We start from the raw sequence: 21,148 nt of genomic DNA on the forward strand, positions 1-21,148 counted from the left end.
CAGTGAGTCCTCTGGTTAATATACTGTAACTATACTCACAGTGAGTCCTCTGGTTAATACACTGTAACTATACTCACAGTGAGTCCTCTGGTTAATATACTGTAACTATACTCACAGTGAGTCCTCTGGTTAATATACTGTAACTATACTCACAGTGAGTCCTCTGGTTAATATGCTATAACTATACTTTACTCACAGTGAGTCCTCTGGTTAATATACTGTAACTATACTCACAGTGAGTCCTCTGGATAATATACTGTAACTATACTCACAGTGAGTCCTCTGGTTAATATACTATAACTATACTTTACTCACACTAAGTCCTCTGGCGAAGACCGGCTCTGTCAGGAACTCAGACAGCATCCTTAGAACTGCAGAACCCTGGGAGGAAGAGAACACAGGATTGGAGAAAAAGAAAAACATTGTCACATTGGATTTTAATGTCAGATCAGGAAATATTCTGGGACCTCTTTACCAGAGAGAAGGTGTAACACCAGAGAAGGTATAACCACGGAGCTCCCTACTACACCAGAGAGAAGGTGTAACCACGGAGCTCCCTACTACACCAGAGAGAAGGTGTAACCACGGAGCTCCCTACTACACCAGAGAGAAGGTGTAACCACGGAGCTCCCTACTACACCAGAGAGAAGGTGTAACCACGGAGCTCCCCACTACACCAGAGAGAAGGTGTAACCACGGAGCTCCCCACTACACCAGAGAGAAGGTGTAACCACGGAGCTCCCTACTACACCAGAGAGAAGGTGTAACCACGGAGCTCCCCACTACACCAGAGAGAAGGTGTAACCACGGAGCTCCCTACTACACCAGAGAGAAGGTATAACCACGGAGCTCCCTACTACACCAGAGAGAAGGTGTAACCACGGAGCTCCCTACTACACCAGAGAAGGTATAACCACGGAGCTCCCTACTACACCAGAGAGAAGGTGTAACCACGGAGCTCCCTACTACACCAGAGAGAAGGTGTAACCACGGAGCTCCCTACTACACCAGAGAGAAGGTGTAACCACGGAGCTCCCTACTACACCAGAGAGAAGGTATAACCACGGAGCTCCCTACTACACCAGAGAGAAGGTGTAACCACGGAGCTCCCTACTACACCAGAGAGAAGGTATAACCACGGAGCTCCCTACTACACCAGAGAGAAGGTGTAACCACGGAGCTCCCTACTACACCAGAGAGAAGGTGTAACCACGGAGCTCCCTACTACACCAGAGAGAAGGTGTAACCACGGAGCTCCCTACTACACCAGAGAGAAGGTGTAACCACAGAGCTCCCTACTACACCAGAGAGAAGGTGTAACCACGGAGCTCCCTACTACACCAGAGAGAAGGTATAACCACGGAGCTCCCTACTACACCAGAGAGAAGGTGTAACCACGGAGCTCCCTACTACACCAGAGAGAAGGTGTAACCACGGAGCTCCCTACTACACCAGAGAGAAGGTGTAACCACGGAGCTCCCTACTACACCAGAGAGAAGGTATAACCACGGAGCTCCCTACTACACCAGAGAGAAGGTGTAACCACGAAGCTCCCTACTACACCAGAGAGAAGGTGTAACCACGGAGCTCCCTACTACACCAGAGAGAAGGTGTAACCACGGAGCTCCCTACTACACCAGAGAGAAGGTGTAACCACGGAGCTCCCTACTACACCAGAGAGAAGGTGTAACCACAGAGCTCCCTACTACACCAGAGAGAAGGTGTAACCACGGAGCTCCCTACTACACCAGAGAGAAGGTATAACCACGGAGCTCCCTACTACACCAGAGAGAAGGTGTAACCACGGAGCTCCCTACTACACCAGAGAGAAGGTGTAACCACGGAGCTCCCTACTACACCAGAGAGAAGGTGTAACCACGGAGCTCCCTACTACACCAGAGAGAAGGTATAACCACGGAGCTCCCTACTACACCAGAGAGAAGGTGTAACCACGAAGCTCCCTACTACACCAGAGAGAAGGTGTAACCACGGAGCTCCCTACTACACCAGAGAGAAGGTGTAACCACGGAGCTCCCTACTACACCAGAGAGAAGGTATAACCACGGAGCTCCCTACTACACCAGAGAAGGTGTAACCACGGTGTTCTACAGTGAGATATTCTCTACCAGTCCCTGTTGTTTATGTAGTCTAGAACAGAGAAACACCTTGCAGTAGTTGATGGTGTTGAACATCTTGTTAACTGTGTTAGCGCATTCTCAACTAACACTCTATTCTACCTGGTCCACAGATTACATGTAATCTGAACCACCCTTTAACTGGAACAGGATACGGAAAAATGTGATTTTGGCATCCCATAATCCGAACCATCAACATATACATTTAAAGTTTGTTCACAGAATGTATTTAACACCAAGGAAATATTTGATGAGGAAATTGGACCCAACTGTTCACTGTGTCCCCTGAATCAGGTAGGCACATTCCTCCATATGATATGGGAGTGTCTTGCAGTTTATTGCTTCTGGAGCAAAGTTCCCTTGCTGTAGGAGATGGTCTAGATCATAGAGAATATTGCTGTAATAGATGGTCTAGAACATGGAGAACCATAGAGAACCTTGCTGTAGGAGATGGTCTAGATCATAGAGAATATTGCTGTAGGAGATGGTCTAGAAAATGGAGAACATTGCTGTAGGAGATGGTCTAGAACATGGAGAACCATAGAGAACCTTGCTGTAGGAGATGGTCTAGAACATGGAGAACATTGCTGTAGGAGATGGTCTAGAAAATGGAGAACATTGCTGTAGGAGATGGTCTAGAACATGGAGAACCATAGAGAACCTTGCTGTAGGAGATGGTCTAGAACATGGAGAACATTGCTGTAGGAGATGGTCTAGAACATGGAGAACCATAGAGAACCTTGCTGTAGGAGATGGTCTAGAACATGGAGAACCATAGAGAACCTTGCTGTAGGAGATGTTCTAGAACATAGAGAACCTTGCTGTAGGAGATGTTCTAGAACATAGAGAACCTTGCTGTAGGAGATGGTCTAGAACATGAAGAACCATAGAGAACCTTGCTGTAGGAGATGTTCTAGAACATAGAGAACCTTGCTGTAGGAGATGTTCTAGAACATGGAGAACCATAGAGAACCTAGCTGTAGGAGATGGTCTAGATCATAGAGAACCTTGCTGTAGGAGACGGTCTAGAACATAGAGAACCTTGCTGTAGGAGACGGTCTAGAACATGGAGAACCTTGCTGTAGGAGACGGTCTAGAACATGGAGAACCTTGCTGTAGGAGACGGTCTAGATCATAGAGAACCTTGCTGTAGGAGACGGTCTAGAACATAGAGAACCTTGCTGTAGGAGATGTTCTAGAACATAGAGAACCTTGCTGTAGGAGACGGTCTAGAACATAGAGAACCTTGCTGTAGGAGACGGTCTAGAACATAGAGAACCTTGCTGTAGGAGATGGTCTAGAACATAGAGAACCTTGCTGTAGGAGATGGTGTTGAACATCTCACTGATCTCGTCAGGCTGGTTGACTTCCTCCTCTTTGCGGGACAGAGGATGAGATGAGGCCAGGGCGTCCACAGCAAACACCTTGTGGACATCATTCAGGATGATCTGCTCTTTCTAGGGAGAGAGAGGGAGAGAGATCCATTTTACTGTACTTTACATGATCAGATTAATCCTCCTGTAAGGATGATCAGTCTTACTGTACTCTATATGATCAGATTAATCCTCCTGTAAGAGTGATCAGTCTTACTGTACTCTACATGATCAGATTAATCCTTCTGTAAGGATGATCAGTCTTACTGTACTCTACATGATCAGATTAATCCTTCTGTAAGGATGATCAGTCTTACTGTACTCTACATGATCAGATTAATCCTCCTGTAAGGATGATCAGTCTTACTGTACTCTATATGATCAGATTAATCCTCCTGTAAGGGTGATCAGTCTTACTGTACTCTACATGATCAGATTAATCCTCCTGTAAGAGTGATCAGTCTTACTGTACTCTACATGATCAGATTAATCCTTCTGTAAGGATGATCAGTCTTACTGTACTCTATATGATCAGATTAATCCTCCTGTAAGGGTGATCAGTCTTACTGTACTCTACATGATCAGATTAATCCTCCTGTAAGGATGATCAGTCTTACTGTACTCTATATGATCAGATTAATCCTCCTGTAAGGGTGATCAGTCTTACTGTACTCTACATGATCAGATTAATCCTCCTGTAAGAGTGATCAGTCTTACTGTACTCTATACGATCAGATTAATCCTCCTGTAAGGGTGATCAGTCTTACTGTTCTCTATGTGATCAGATTAATCCTCCTGTAAGGGTGATCAGTCTTACTGTACTCTATATGATCATATTAATCCTCCTGTAAGGGTGATCAGTCTTACTGTACTCTATATGATCAGATTAATCCTCCTGTAAGGGTGATCAGTCTTACTGTTCTCTATGTGATCAGATTAATCCTCCTGTAAGGGTGATCAGTCTTACTGTACTCTATATGATCATATTAATCCTCCTGTAAGGGTGATCAGTCTTACTGTACTCTATATGATCAGATTAATCCTCCTGTAAGGGTGATCAGTCTTACTGTACTCTATATGATCAGATTAATCCTCCTGTAAGGGTGATCAGTCTTACTGTACTCTATATGATCAGATTAATCCTCCTGTAAGAGTGATCAGTCTTACTGTACTCTACATGATCAGATTAATCCTCCTGTAAGAGTGATCAGTCTTACTGTACTTTATACGATCAGATTAATCCTCCTGTAAGGATGATCAGTCTTACTGTACTCTATACGATCAGATTAATCCTCCTGTAAGGGTGATCAGTCTTACTGTTCTCTATATGATCAGATTAATCCTCCTGTAAGGGTGATCAGTCTTACTGTTCTCTATATGATCAGATTAATCCTCCTGTAAGGATGATCAGTCTTACTGTACTCTATATGATCAGATTAATCCTCCTGTAAGGATGATCAGTTTTACTCTACTCTATATGATCAGATTAATCCTCCTGTAAGGGTGATCAGTCTTACTGTACTCTATATGATCAGATTAATCCTCCTGTAAGAGTGATCAGTCTTACTGTACTCTATATGATCAGATTAATCCTCCTGTAAGGGTGATCAGTCTTACTGTTCTCTATATGATCAGATGAATCCTCCTGTAAGGGTGATCAGTCTTACTGTACTTTATATGATCAGATTAATCCTCCTGTAAGAGTGATCAGTCTTACTGTACTCTATATGATCAGATTAATCCTCCTGTAAGGGTGATCAGTCTTACTGTTCTCTATATGATCAGATGAATCCTCCTGTAAGGGTGATCAGTCTTACTGTACTCTATACGATCAGATTAATCCTCCTGTAAGGGTGATCAGTCTTACTGTACTGTATACGATCAGATTAATCCTCCTGTAAGGGTGATCAGTCTTACTGTACTCTATACGATCATATTAATCCTCCTGTAAGGGTGATCAGTCTTACTGTCCTCTATACGATCAGATTAATCCTCCTGTAAGGGTGATCAGTCTTACTGTACTCTATATGATCATATTAATCCTCCTGTAAGAGTGATCAGTCTTACTGTACTCTATATGATCATATTAATCCTCCTGTAAGGGTGATCAGTCTTACTGTACTCTATATGATCAGATTAATCCTCCTGTAAGGGTGATCAGTCTTACTGTACTCTATATGATCAGATTAATCCTCCTGTAAGGGTGATCAGTCTTACTGTACTCTATATGATCAGATTAATCCTCCTGTAAGGGTGATCAGTCTTACTGTACTCTATATGATCAGATTAATCCTCCTGTAAGGGTGATCAGTCTTACTGTACTCTATATGATCAGATTAATCCTCCTGTAAGAGTGATCAGTCTTACTGTACTCTACATGATCAGATTAATCCTCCTGTAAGAGTGATCAGTCTTACTGTACTTTATATGATCAGATTAATCCTCCTGTAAGGATGATCAGTCTTACTGTACTCTATACGATCAGATTAATCCTCCTGTAAGGGTGATCAGTCTTACTGTTCTCTATATGATCAGATTAATCCTCCTGTAAGGGTGATCAGTCTTACTGTTCTCTATATGATCAGATTAATCCTCCTGTAAGGATGATCAGTCTTACTGTACTCTATATGATCAGATTAATCCTCCTGTAAGGATGATCAGTTTTACTCTACTCTATATGATCAGATTAATCCTCCTGTAAGGGTGATCAGTCTTACTGTACTCTATATGATCAGATTAATCCTCCTGTAAGAGTGATCAGTCTTACTGTACTCTATATGATCAGATTAATCCTCCTGTAAGGGTGATCAGTCTTACTGTTCTCTATATGATCAGATGAATCCTCCTGTAAGGGTGATCAGTCTTACTGTACTCTATATGATCAGATTAATCCTCCTGTAAGGGTGATCAGTCTTACTGTACTCTATACGATCAGATTAATCCTCCTGTAAGGGTGATCAGTCTTACTGTACTCTATATGATCATATTAATCCTCCTGTAAGAGTGATCAGTCTTACTGTACTCTATATGATCATATTAATCCTCCTGTAAGGGTGATCAGTCTTACTGTACTCTATATGATCATATTAATCCTCCTGTAAGGGTGATCAGTCTTACTGTACTCTATATGATCATATTAATCCTCCTGTAAGGGTGATCAGTCTTACTGTACTCTATATGATCATATTAATCCTCCTGTAAGGGTGATCAGTCTTACTGTACTCTATATGATCATATTAATCCTCCTGTAAGAGTGATCAGTCACTGTACTCTACATGATCAGATTATTCCTCCTGTAAGGATGATCAGTTTTACTGTACTCTATATGATCAGATTAATCCTCCTGTAAGGGTGATCAGTCTTACGATGTTCCAGGTGGGTTCAGCGTAGTCAGCTCCTAGATACTCCACATAGCTGGCAAAGCCCTCGTTCAGCCACAGGTCATTCCACCATCTCAGAGTCACCAGGTTCCCAAACCACTGTGGACACATGGAACATGTCACACTTAGGGAACAATCACATCCAAAATGGCCGTCTGTTCCCTATGAAGCAATGCACATTACCTTTGGCCAGCTCTGACCAATATTAATAGTTAGATGGGTACTTGTATTGGTCCTATTTAACACATATACAAGGTCGTATTACACATTGGAAATGGGGTTTTTACATTTCATTGTTAAGTCTCCTCCGGTTGTATTCGCTGCATGTGACCAAAACATTTGATTTGATACCCCAACTCACCCTGAGACACCCTAGGAGAGTCTGGTCAAGGCCAAGGTCTGCCATAATCAACGGCGATCCTGGATAAATTAGGATTAAGTGCCTTGCTTAAGGGCACATCGACAGATTTTTCACCTCTGCATCTTAGGGATTTGAACTAGAGACCTTTCGGTTACTGGCCCAACGCTCTAACCGCTAGACCCACGGTTACTAGCCCAATGCTCTAACCGCTAGACCCACCTGCCGGTTACTGGCCCAACACTCTAACCACTAATCTACCTGCCGCTTACTAGCCCAACACTAACCACTAGGCTACCTGCCGGGTTAGTAGCCCAACACTCTAACCACTAGTCTACCTGCCAGTTACTAGCCCAACGCTCTAACCGTGAGGCTACCTGCCGGTTAGTAGCCCAACACTCTAACCACTAGTCTACCTGCCAGTTACTAGCCCAACACTTTAACCGTGAGGCTACCTGCCGGTTAGTAGCCCAACACTCTAACCACTAGTCTACCTGCCGGTTAGTAGCCCAACACTCTAACCACTAGCCTACCTGCTGCTTACTAGCCTAACACTCTAACCACTAGGCTACCTGCCGGGTTAGTAGCCCAACACTCTAACCACTAGTCTACCTGCCAGTTACTAGCCCAACGCTCTAACCGTGAGGCTACCTGCCGGTTACTAGCCCAACGCTCTAACCGTGAGGCTACCTGCCGGTTACTATCCCAACACTCTAACCACTAGTCTATCTGCCGGTTAGTAGCCCAACGCTCTAACCACTAGTCTACCTGCTGGTTACTAGCCCAATGCCCCAACCACTAGTCTACCTGCTGGTTACTAGCCCAATGCTCCAACCACTAGTCTACCTGCCGGTTACTAGCCCAATGCTCTAACCACTAGGCTACCTGCTGGTTACTAGCCCAACACTCTAACCACTAGTCTACCTGCTGGTTACTAGCCCAACACTCTAACCACTAGTCTACCTGCTGGTTACTAGCCCAACACTCTAACCACTAGTCTACCTGCCGGTTACTAGCCCAACACTCTAACCACTAGTCTACCTGCTGGTTACTAGCCCAACGCTCTAACCACTAGTCTACCTGCCGGTTACTAGCCCAACGCTCTAACCACTAGTCTACCTGCTGGTTACTAGCCCAACACTCTAACCACTAGTCTACCTGCCGCTTACTAGCCCAACACTCTAACCACTAGTCTACCTGCTGGTTACTAGCCCAACACTCTAACCACTAGTCTACCTGCCGGTTACTAGCCCAACGCTCTAACCACTAGTCTACCTGCCGGTTACTAGCCCAAAACTCTAACCAAAGATTTTTATATCTAAACCAAGATACACCACAGCCCGTCGTTTAAATGGGAACCAATTAGCACAGTGGGCAGAACAAGCAAGGAGGTAGGCAGAGCCCAGCAGGAGCTAGCGAAGTCCTATTGGCGCGTTCTAGCATGTATGCGCATATTTCCATTAGGGAACGCCTTCTCTGTGAAGTGCGCGTGTGCAATAACTCAATTTGCCTTTGCACTCCTTCTAAACAAGTGCATTTTTTAAAGCTTTGGCAAAAAGTAAAGTCTGCTAAACTTAGTCCACTCTGTTAGTAACATGATCTAGTTTTGAGAAAAAAATTGTATTGAGATTAAATGTTTAATCGATGAGAAAATTAGCAGAATGTCTGGCCAAAATCCACTTCTCCCATTGCCGGCAACTGGGCTTCCTCTCACTACCATATTTGGTAGTGAGTGGAAATGCCAAGCGGATGCCACACATTTATACATCTGGTGAAATATCTGTCTCATTGTTCAATCTGTGCTCTAACCGCTACGCTACCTGGCGCTCATGTTGTGGACCTTAGTCATCCTCCCGAGCAATGTTTCTCCATGCAGGATGTGATGTCATAGGTTGCACAGGAAGTACCGTAATGTCATAGGTTGGACAGGAAGTACAGTAATATCATAGGTTGGACAGGAAGTACAGTGATGTCATAGGTTGGACACTAGGTACAGTAATGTCATAGGTTGGACAGGAAGTACAGTGATGTCATAGGTTGGACAGGAAGTACAGGGATGTCATAGGTTGGACAGGAAGTACAGTAATATCATAGGTTGGACAGGAAGTACAGTGATGTCATAGGTTGGACACTAGGTACAGTAATGTCATAGGTTGGACAGGAAGTACAGTGATGTCATAGGTTGGACAGGAAGTACAGGGATGTAATAGGTTGGACAGGCAGTACAGTGATGTCATAGGTTGGACAGGAAGTACAGTGATGTCATAGGTTGGACACTAGGTACAGTGATGTCATAGAGAACACACTACCATATGAGCCAGTTCGTGAGCCACCACAGTCAAGACTCTCTCTTTGTTTCCAACAGAGGAGATGGCTGGATCGTACAGCAGGGCTGTCTCTCTGTAGGTGATCAGACCCCAGTTCTCCATGGCTCCAGCGTTGAAGTCAGGCAGAGCTATCTGGTCTACGGGGGAAAAGACAATAAAGGAGGCCTAAATGGTACCCTATTCCCTTTATAGTGCACTACTTTTGACCAGAGCCTTAGTGCACTTTAAAGGGAATAGGGAGCCATTTGGAACGTAGGCAACAATCTGTTGGGAGACTTAGTTTCACAGAGTATACTTCTAAGTGTTGGCCTACATGTGTATGCATGCACTCATGGACCTGAGGTCTGAATGCTAAGCTAACTTACCTGACAGGTCTGAATACAAAGCTAACTTACCTGACAGGTCTGAATGCAAAGCTAACTTACCTGACAGGTCTGAATACAAAGCTAACTTACCTGACAGGTCTGAATGCAAAGCTAACTTACCTGACAGGTCTGAATACAAAGCTAACTTACCTGACAGGTCTGAATACAAAGCTAACTTACCTGACAGGTCTGAATACAAAGCTAACTTACCTGACAGGTCTGAATGTAAAGCTAACTTACCTGACAGGTCTGAATACAAAGCTAACTTACCTGACAGGTCTGAATGCTAAGCTAACTTACCTGACAGGTCTGAATGCAAAGCCAACTTACCTGACAGGTCTGAATGTAAAGCTAACTTACCTGACAGGTCTGAATGCTAAGCTAACTTACCTGACAGGTCTGAATGCTAAGCTAACTTACCTGACAGGTCTGAATACAAAGCTAACTTACCTGACAGGTCTGAATGCTAAGCTAACTTACCTGACAGGTCTGCATGTAAAGCTAACTTACCTGACAGGTCTGAATGCTAAGCTAACTTACCTGACAGGTCTGAATGCTAAGCTAACTTACCTGACAGGTCTGAATGTAAAGCTAACTTACCTGACAGGTCTGAATGCTAAGCTAACTTACCTGACAGGTCTGAATGCAAAGCTAACTTACTTGACAGGTCTGAATCCTAAGCTAACTTACCTGACAGGTCTGAATGAAAGGCTAACTTACCTGACAGGTCTGAATGAAAGGCTAACTTACCTGACAGGTCTGAATGCTAAGCTAACTTACCTGACTTGGACAGCGGGTAGCTGGCATTGTAGTATCGTTCAAAAAACTTGAGCATTGGTCCTGTAACATTGAGAGCGTAGTGTCCATGTCCCTCAGCTATAGCTTTCCTCCGAGCCCAGATACGGACCTGCAAACAATTAGTTTCAACTATCAGTCATGACTACAGTCTAACCACAGAAGCATCAGTCATGACTACAGTCTAACCACAGCAGTATCAGTCATGACTACAGTCTAACCACAGCAGCATCAGTCATGACTACAGTCTAACCACAGCAGTATCAGTCATGACTACAGTCTAACCACAGCATTATCAGTCATGACTACAGTCTAACCACAGCAGTATCAGTCATGACTACAGTCTAACCACAGCAGTATCAGTCATGACTACAGTCTAACCACAGCAGTATCAGTCATGACTATAGTCATGACTACAGTCTAACCACAGCAGTATCAGTCATGACTACAGTCTAACCACAGCAGTATCAGTCATGACTACAGTCTAACCACAGCAGTATCAGTCATGACTACAGTCTAACCACAGCAGTATCAGTCATGACTACAGTCTAACCACAGCAGTATCAGTCATGACTATAGTCATGACTACAGTCTAACCACAGCAGTATCAGTCATGACTACAGTCTAACAACAGCAGTATCAGTCATGACTACAGTCTAACCACAGCAGTATCAGTCATGACTACAGTCTAACCACAGCAGTATCAGTCATGACTACAGTCTAACCACAGCAGTATCAGTCATGACTACAGTCTAACCACAGCAGAATCAGTCATGACTACAGTCTAACCACAGCAGGATCAGTCATAACTACAGTCTAACCACAGCAGCATCAGTCATGACTACAGTCTAACCACAGCAGTATCAGTCATGACTACAGTCTAACCACAGCAGCATCAGTCATGACTACAGTCTAACCACAGCAGTATCAGTCATGACTACAGTCTAACCACAGCAGTATCAGTCATGACTATAGTCATGACTACAGTCTAACCACAGCAGTATCAGTCATGACTACAGTCTAACCACAGCAGTATCAGTCATGACTACAGTCTAACCACAGCAGTATCAGTCATGACTACAGTCTAACCACAGCAGTATCAGTCATGACTACAGTCTAACCACAGCAGCATCAGTCATGACTACAGTCTAACCACAGCAGTATCAGTCATGACTACAGTCTAACCACAGCAGTATCAGTCATGACTACAGTCTAACCACAGCAGTATCAGTCATGACTACAGTCTAACCACAGCAGAATCAGTCATGACTACAGTCTAACCACAGCAGGATCAGTCATGACTACAGTCTAACCACAGCAGGATCAGTCATGACTACAGTCTAACCACAGCAGTATAAGTCATGACTACAGTCTAACCACAGCAGTATCAGTCATGACTATAGTCATGACTACAGTCTAACCACAGCAGTATCAGTCATGACTACAGTCTAACCACAGCAGTATCAGTCATGACTACAGTCTAACAACAGCAGAATCAGTCATGACTACAGTCTAACAACAGCAGAATCAGTCATGACTACAGTCTAACCACAGCAGTATCAGTCATGACTACAGTCTAACCACAGCAGTATCAGTCATGACTACAGTCTAACCACAGCAGTATCAGTCATGACTACAGTCTAACCACAGCAGCATCAGTCATGACTACAGTCTAACCACAGCAGTATCAGTCATGACTACAGTCTAACCACAGCGGTATCAGTCATGACTACAGTCTAACCACAGCAGTGTCAGTCATGACTACAGTCTAACCACAGCAGAATCAGTCATGACTACAGTCTAACCACAGAAGCATCAGTCATGACTACAGTCTAACCACAGCAGTATCAGTCATGACTACAGTCTAACCACAGCAGTATCAGTCATGACTACAGTCTAACCACAGTCCTCTGTGGTGTACTATATAGGGAATAACCAGAGTCCTCTGTGGTGTACTATGTAGGGAATAACCAGAGTCCTATGTGGTGTACTATATAGGGAATAACCAGAGTCCTATGTGGTGTACTATATAGGGAATAACCAGAGTCCTATGTGGTGTACTATACAGGGAATAACCAGAGTCCTATGTGGTGTACTATATAGGGAATAACCAGAGTCCTCTGTGGTGTACTATATAGGGAATAACCAGAGTCCTCTGTGGTGTACTATATAGGGAAGTAACCAGAGTCCTATGTGGTGTACTATATAGGGAATAACCAGAGTCCTCTGTGGTGTACTATATAGGTAATAACCAGAGTCCTCTGTGGTGTACTATATAGGGAATAACCAGAGTGATATGTGGTGTACTATATAGGGAATAACCAGAGTCCTATGTGGTGTACTATATAGGGAATAACCAGAGTCCTCTGTGGGGTACTATATAGGGAATAACCAGAGCACTATGTGGTGTAGTATATAGGGAATAACCAGAGTCCTATGTGGTGTACTATATAGGGAATAACCAGAGTCCTCTGTGGTATACTATATAGGGAATAACCAGAGTCCTATGTGGTGTACTATATAGGGAATAACCAGAGTCCTATGTGGTGTACTATATAGGGAATAACCAGAGCCCTATGTGGTGTACTATATAGGGAATAACCAGAGTCCTCTGTGGTGTACTATATAGGGAATAACCAGAGTCCTATGTGGTGTACTATATAGGGAATAACCAGAGTCCTATGTGGTGTACTATATAGGGAATAACCAGAGTCCTATGTGGTGTACTATATAGGGAATAACCAGAGTCCTATGTGGTGTACTATATAGGGAATAACCAGAGTCCTATGTGGTGTACTATACAGGGAATAACCAGAGTCCTCTGTGGTATACTATATAGGGAATAACCAGAGTCCTATGTGGTGTACTATATAGGGAATAACCAGAGTCCTATGTGGTGTACTATATAGGGAATAACCAGAGCCCTATGTGGTGTACTATATAGGGAATAACCAGAGCCCTATGTGGTGTACTATATAGGGAATAACCAGAGTCCTCTGTGGTGTACTATATAGGTAATAACCAGAGTCCTATGTGGTGTACTATATAGGGAATAACCAGAGTCCTATGTGGTGTACTATATAGGGAATAACCAGAGTCCTATGTGGTGTACTATATAGGGAATAACCAGAGCCCTATGTGGTGTACTATATAGGGAATAACCAGAGTCCTATGTGGTGTACTATATAGGGAATAACCAGTCCTATGTGGTGTACTATATAGGGAATAACCAGAGTCCTATGTGGTGTACTATATAGGGAATAACCAGAGTCCTATGTGGTGTACTATATAGGGAATAACCAGAGCCCTATGTGGTGTACTATATAGGGAATAACCAGAGTCCTCTGTGGTGTACTATATAGGGAATAACCAGAGTCCTATGTGGTGTACTATATAGGGAATAACCAGAGTCCTCTGTGGTGTACTATATAGGGAATAACCAGAGTCCTATGTGGTGTACTATATAGGGAATAACCAGAGTCCTATGTGGTGTACTATATAGGGAATAACCAGAGTCCTATGTGGTGTACTATATAGGGAATAACCAGAGCCCTATGTGGTGTACTATATAGGGAATAACCAGAGTCCTCTGTGGTATACTATACAGGGAATAACCAGAGTCCTATGTGGTGTACTATATAGGGAATAACCAGAGTCCTATGTGGTGTACTATATAGGGAATAACCAGAGTCCTATGTGGTGTACTATATAGGGAATAACCAGAGCCCTATGTGGTATACTATATAGGGAATAACCAGAGTCCTATGTGGTGTACTATATAGGGAATAACCAGAGTCCTATGTGGTGTACTATATAGGGAATAACCAGAGTCCTATGTGGTGTACTATATAGGGAATAACCAGAGTCCTATGTGGTGTACTATATAGGGAATAACCAGAGTCCTCTGTGGTATACTATATAGGGAATAACCAGAGTCCTATGTGGTGTACTATATAGGTAATAACCAGAGTCCTCTGTGGTGTACTATATAGGGAATAACCAGAGCCCTATGTGGTGTACTATATAGGGAATAACCAGAGTCCTATGTGGTGTACTATATAGGGAATAACCAGAGTCCTCTGTGGTATACTATATAGGGAATAACCAGAGTCCTCTGTGGTATACTATATAGGGAATAACCAGAGTCCTATGTGGTATACTATATAGGGAATAACCAGAGTCCTATGTGGTGTACTATATAGGGAATAACCAGAGTCCTCTGTGGTGTACTATACAGGGAATAACCAGAGTCCTATGTGGTGTACTATATAGGGAATAACCAGAGTCCTCTGTGGTGGATTGAATTACCAAAACGGTGTCGTTCTCTATCGATCCAGTGATATGAGCGAAGTCACTGACGATAAATGCCAGGAGGTATGTTGACATTCTTTTAGTGGGCTCAAATCTGGTCATGGTGACTTCAGTGCCATCTATGGTGGTGTTGACGGTCTCTAAAACATTGGAGAGAGAGAAGAGAAGGAAGGAAGAGAGATAGGGATGAGAGAAGAGCAGAGAGAGACAGAGAAAGAGAGAGAGAGAGAGAGAGAGAGAGAGAGAGCAGAGAGACAGAGAAGAGAGACAGAGAGAGGGAGAGAGAGAGAGAGACAGAGAGACAGAGAGAGGGAGAGAGAGAGAAGGAAGAGAGAAGAGCAGAAAGAAAGAGAGAGAGAGGAGAGAGAGACAGAGACAGAGACAGAGAGAGAGAGAGGGAGAGGGCGGTGGGGAGAAAGAGAAAGCCAGAAAGGGAGGAGTTAACTCTACCATGGAAAGTTGAATGTTACCGTACATGAACCATTAACAGCATTCTGTAGTTGATTTTCTCATTACATGTTGTCAAGCTTACTCATTCCTTCTGAGATGTCTTTAACTCCACAGTCCATGTATAGTAGGGCTGTACACATCAATAACAAGGCTACAGACATATTCTCCACCCACACATCTTTACTTGCACACTTCCAGTCCAGGATTGGAAAGCTTTGAGATTGAAATAAGCATTGGCTGGAGGTATTCCCACCATTGGCTGGAGGTATTCCCGCCATTGGCTGGAGGTATTCCCGCCATTGGCTGGAGGTATTCCCGCCATTGGCTGGAGGTATTCCCGCCATTGGCTGGAGGTATTCCCGCCATTGGCTGGAGGTATTCCCGCCATTGGCTGGAGGTATTCCCACCATTGGCTGGAGGTATTCCCACCATTGGCTGGAGGTATTCCCACCATTGGCTGGAGGTATTCCCACCATTGGCTGGAGGTATTCCCACCATTGGCTGGAGGTATTCCCACCATTGGCTGGAGGTATTCCCACCATTGGCTGGAGGTATTCCCACCATTGGCTGGAGGTATTCCCACCATTGGCTGGAGGTATTCCCACCATTGGCTGGAGGTATTCCCACCATTGGCTGGAGGTATTCCCACCATTGGCTGGAGGTATTCCCACCATTGGTTGGAGGTATTCCCACCATTGGCTGGAGGTATTCCCACCATTGGCTGGAGGTATTCCCACCATTGGCTGGAGGTATTCCCACCATTGGCTGGAGGTATTCCCACCATTGGCTGGAGGTATTCCCACCATTGGCTGGAGGTATTTCCACCATTGTTAAATCCATGACGGGAAGCGTATCAGTGCACACTTTGGGAAAGGGTGGAGAATGGTGAGGTAGCCCAACGAGGGTCAGTGAATAGGCTGTGAACTAACCAACGTCCCGTCCGTTGGACAGAGCTACAGTTCCTCGTTGGTGGATGAGCGTAATGTGGAAGACGGCCTTCATGGCAGGTTCATCGAAACAGGGGAAGGCTTTCCTGGCGAACGTGGCCTGCATCTGAGACGTGGCTACAACTCTGGAAACAGATCAGATTCAATATCATGTTACAGGACTAAAGAACTGTTCAGGTTTTATACTGAGAGGACCAACCAGGGGTCTTCTGGAGTCTGGGAGGATCAGACTAGTATCAGAGAGGAAGGACTGAGAGGATTCATACCAACCAGGGGTCTACTGTATGTAGTCTGGGAGGATCAGACTAGTATCAGTTGGTACTTACTTTTTAACACCATCTTCTGTATATTCACTCCTATAGAATCCTTTCAGGTCATCAGCCAGCTCTCCCTGGAAGTCTGTGGAAAGCTTATAGGACTTGCCAGCAGCTAGCTTCCCATTCAGCTGAATGACCAGGTACTCGGTCTTCACCTGCAGCCAGCTAGTCTTTACGTTAGGAGCAGTCGCTCCATCCAGGCCAGTCAGTCTAGCATGGTGACCGTCGAGCAGAGTCAGGTTCAGCTTGTTACAGTGGATGACGATCAGATCTGTGTCCTTCTCACACTGGAACACCACAGCTGACTGTCCTGTGAAGATGTAGAGGCCAGTAGAGGCGTTGACAACCAGTCGAGGCCAGAGGGTGATGTTGTAGGAGACGGGAGACAGCGAGTCAGGCAGTCTGTAGTGTTCCCAGGGGTCTTTAGGAGTGGAGATGGTGGAGGAGGAGGTGGTTGGAGAGGCGGTGGTCAACATGGTCACACCATCCACAGGTTTGTTCTGGTTCTTGGTCTTTTCCTTATCGTAGACTGCTGCCAGGGCTATGATGATGACCACTGCTGCAGCCCCCATCAGAAGGCCTGCTAGCCCCATGTTCTTACTGATGTAGAAGCCTTTAGCCATGGCTGATGTCCTGCTGGAGGTGGTAACAGAGAGATGGCAGGGCAACCTGTGGTCTCCGGGACTCTGCTACGCTCTGGCTCTTCCCTCCTCAGTTAAAGGATCAACTATTAGCCTGACTGTTGACCTGTGGTGTTAGTTTAGAGAGAGAGAGAGAGAGAGAGAGAGAGAGAGAGACAAAGCGAGAGAGAGAGAGAGAGAGAGGAGACAGAGAGAGAGAGAGGAGACAGAGAGAGAGAGAGGAGACAGAGAGAGAGGAGCAGAGAGAGAGAGAGAGAGAGAGAGAGGAGACAGAGAGAGAGAGAGAGGAGACAGAGAGAGAGAGAGAGAGAGAGAGAGAGGAGACAGGAGAGAGAGAGAGAGGAGACAGAGAGAGAGAGAGAGAGAGAGAGACAGAGAGAGAGAGAGAGAGAGAGAGAGAGAGAGAGAGAGAGAGGAGAGCAGAGAGAGAGAGAGAGAGAGAGAGAGAGAGCCAGAGAGAGAGAGAGAGAGAGAGAGAGAGGAGCGAGAGAGAGAGCAGGAGAGAGAGAGAGAGAGAGAGAGAGAGAGAGGCGCGAGAGAGGAGAGAGGAGAGGAGAGAGAGAGAGAGAGCCAGGGAGAGAGAGAGAGAGAGAGGAGAGAGCCAGGGAGAGAGAGAGAGAGAGAGAGCCAGGGAGAGAGAGAGAGAGAGAGAGAGCCAGAGAGAGAGAGAGAGAGAGAGAGCGAGAGAGAGAGAGGAGAGAGAAAGAGAAAGAGAGAGAGAGAGAGAGAGAGGAGAGAGAGAGAGAGAGAGAGAGAGAGAGAGAGAGAGAGAGAGAGAGAGAGAGAGAGAGAGAGAGAGAGAGAGAGAGAGAGAGGAGAGAGAGAGAGAGAGAGATGAGAGAGAGAGAGAGAGAGAGAGAGAGAGAGAGGAGAGAGAGAGAGCGGAGAGAGAGAGAGAGAGAGAGAGAGAGAGAGAGAGAGAGAGAGAGAGAGAGAGAGAGAGAGAGAGAGAGAGAGAGAGGAGACAGAGAGAGGAGGACAGAGGAGCAGAGAGAGAGAGAGAGAGAGGAGACAGAGAGAGAGAGAGAGGAGACAGAGAGAGGAGACAGAGAGAGAGAGAGAGAGAGAGAGAGAGAGAGAGAGACAGGGAGAGGGAGAGAGAGAGACAGGGAGAGAGAGCCAGGGAGAGAGAGAGAGACAGGGAGAGAGAGAGAGAGAGAGAGAGAGCCAGGGAGAGAGAGAGAGAGAGCCAGGGAGAGAGAGAGAGAGAGCCAGGGAGACAGAGAGACAGAGAGACAGAGAGACAGAGAGACACAGAGAGACAGAGAGAGAGAGAGAGAGAGAGAGAGAGAGAGAGAGAGAGAGAGAGAGAGAGAGAGAGAGAGACAGGGAGAGAGAGAGAGAGAGAGAGAGACAGGGAGTGAGAGAGAGAGAAAAAGAGAGAGAGAGAGAGAGAGACAGGGAGAGAGAGAGAGAGAGAGAGAGACAGGGAGTGAGAGAGAGAGAAAGAGAGAGAGAGAGAGAGATACATGATCAAATACAAATCTTAGAATGAACTATTAAAGACTACCAGAACCCACTGGATTCTCCAATTACATTGAATGAACTACAAGACAAAATACAAACCCTCCAACCCAAAAAGGACTGTGGGATTGATGGTATCCTCAATGAAATGATAAAACATACAGAACACAAATTCCAATTGGCTATACTTAAACTGTTTAACATCATCCTCAGCTCTAATATTTGGAACCAAGGACTGATCACCCCAATCCACAATAGTGGAGACAAACTTGACCCCAATGACTACCGTGGGATATGCATCAACAGCAACCTTGGGAAAATCCTCTGCGTTATCATTAACAGCAGACTCGTACATTTCCTCAGCGAAAAAGTGAAAACAATGTAATGAGCAAATGTCAAATTGGCTTTTTACCAAATTACCGTACGACAGACCACGTATTCACCCTGCACACCCTAATTGACAAACAAATTAAAACAAAGGAAAAGTCTTCTCATGCTTTATTGAAATCAACATGACAAGACTTTGCCTTTGTTTTCATTTGGAATAAGGTCCTGCCATACAATTTGATGGAAAGTGGTGTTGGGGGAAAAACATACGACATTATAAAATCACTGTACACAACAACAAGTGGGCGGTTAGAATGGGCCTGAGCCCCTCTTCAACAGCCTGAGCCCCTCTTCAGCAGCCTGAGCCCCAGCCTCTTCAGCAGCCTGAGCCCCTCTTCAACAGCCTGAGCCCCTCTTCAACAGCCTGAGCCCCAGCCTCTTCAGCAGCCTGAGCCCCAGCCTCTTCAGCAGCCTGAGCCCCAGCCTCTTCAGCAGCCTGAGGCCCCAGCCTCTTCAGCAGCCTGAGCCCCAGCCTCTTCAGCAGCCTGAGCCCCAGCCTCTTCAGCAGCCTGAGCCCCAGCCTCTTCAGCAGCCTGAGCCCCAGCCTCTTCAGCAGCCTGAGCCCCAGCCTCTTCAGCAGCCTGAGCCCCAGCCTCTTCAGCAGCCTGAGCCCCAGCCTCTTCAGCAGCCTGAGCCCCAGCCTCTTCAGCAGCCTGAGCCCCAGCCTCTTCAGCAGCCTGAGCCCCAGCCTCTTCAGCAGCCTGAGCCCCAGCCTCTTCAGCAGCCTGAGCCCCAGCCTCTTCAGCAGCCTGAGCCCCAGCCTCTTCAGCAGCCTGAGCCCCAGCCTCTTCAGCAGCCTGAGCCCCAGCCTCTTCAGCAGCCTGAGCCCCAGCCTCTTCAGCAGCCTGAGCCCCAGCCTCTTCAGCAGCCTGAGCCCCAGCCTCTTCAGCAGCCTGAGCCCCAGCCTCTTCAGCAGCCTGAGCCCCAGCCTCTTCAGCAGCCTGAGCCCCAGCCTCTTCAGCAGCCTGAGCCCCAGCCTCTTCAGCAGCCTGAGCCCCAGCCTCTTCAGCAGCCTGAGCCCCAGCCTCTTCAGCAGCCTGAGCCCCAGCCTCTTCAGCAGCCTGAGCCCCAGCCTCTTCAGCAGCCTGAGCCCCAGCCTCTTCAGCAGCCTGAGCCCCAGCCTCTTCAGCAGCCTGAGCCCCAGCCTCTTCAGCAGCCTGAGCCCCAGCCTCTTCAGCAGCCTGAGCCCCAGCCTCTTCAGCAGCCTGAGCCCCAGCCTCTTCAGCAGCCTGAGCCCCAGCCTCTTCAGCAGCCTGAGCCCCAGCCTCTTCAGCAGCCTGAGCCCCAGCCTCTTCAGCAGCCTGAGCCCCAGCCTCTTCAGCAGCCTGAGCCCCAGCCTCTTCAGCAGCCTGAGCCCCAGCCTCTTCAGCAGCCTGAGCCCCAGCCTCTTCAGCAGCCTGAGCCCCAGCCTCTTCAGCAGCCTGAGCCCCAGCCTCTTCAGCAGCCTGAGCCCCAGCCTCTTCAGCAGCCTGAGCCCCAGCCTCTTCAGCAGCCTGAGCCCCAGCCTCTTCAGCAGCCTGAGCCCCAGCCTCTTCAGCAGCCTGAGCCCCAGCCTCTTCAGCAGCCTGAGCCCCAGCCTCTTCAGCAGCCTGAGCCCCAGCCTCTTCAGCAGCCTGAGCCCCAGCCTCTTCAGCAGCCTGAGCCCCAGCCTCTTCAGCAGCCTGAGCCCCAGCCTCTTCAGCAGCCTGAGCCCCAGCCTCTTCAGCAGCCTGAGCCCCAGCCTCTTCAGCAGCCTGAGCCCCAGCCTCTTCAGCAGCCTGAGCCCCAGCCTCTTCAGCAGCCTGAGCCCCAGCCTCGTCAGCAGCCTGAGCCCCAGCCTCGTCAGCAGCCTGAGCCCCAGCCTCGTCAGCAGCCTGAGCCCCAGCCTCGTCAGCAGCCTGAGCCCCAGCCTCGTCAGC

At 46.6% G+C, this 21,148-nt stretch overlaps 1 protein-coding gene across 1 annotated transcript in view; it reads right to left on the bottom strand.

Moving 5' to 3' along the window:
• Positions 1–300: 300 nt before the first annotated feature.
• LOC129834942 (aminopeptidase Ey-like) overlaps positions 301–21,148 on the bottom strand; it is a 38,809-nt gene continuing 17,961 nt past the window's right edge. The window contains exons 2-9 of the mRNA XM_055900311.1: positions 16,768–17,505; positions 16,424–16,566; positions 15,042–15,184; positions 10,719–10,845; positions 9,556–9,710; positions 6,874–6,987; positions 3,449–3,592; positions 301–381 (exon numbers count right to left, since the gene is read on the bottom strand). Coding sequence (XP_055756286.1) covers positions 301–381; positions 3,449–3,592; positions 6,874–6,987; positions 9,556–9,710; positions 10,719–10,845; positions 15,042–15,184; positions 16,424–16,566; positions 16,768–17,381 — 1,521 coding nt within the window. The 5' untranslated portion in view covers positions 17,382–17,505. The remainder of the gene's footprint in view (positions 382–3,448; positions 3,593–6,873; positions 6,988–9,555; positions 9,711–10,718; positions 10,846–15,041; positions 15,185–16,423; positions 16,567–16,767; positions 17,506–21,148) is intronic.

Source organism: Salvelinus fontinalis, chromosome 35, assembly GCF_029448725.1.
Source record: "Salvelinus fontinalis isolate EN_2023a chromosome 35, ASM2944872v1, whole genome shotgun sequence".
In the NCBI taxonomy this organism is placed as follows: domain Eukaryota; kingdom Metazoa; phylum Chordata; class Actinopteri; order Salmoniformes; family Salmonidae; genus Salvelinus; species Salvelinus fontinalis.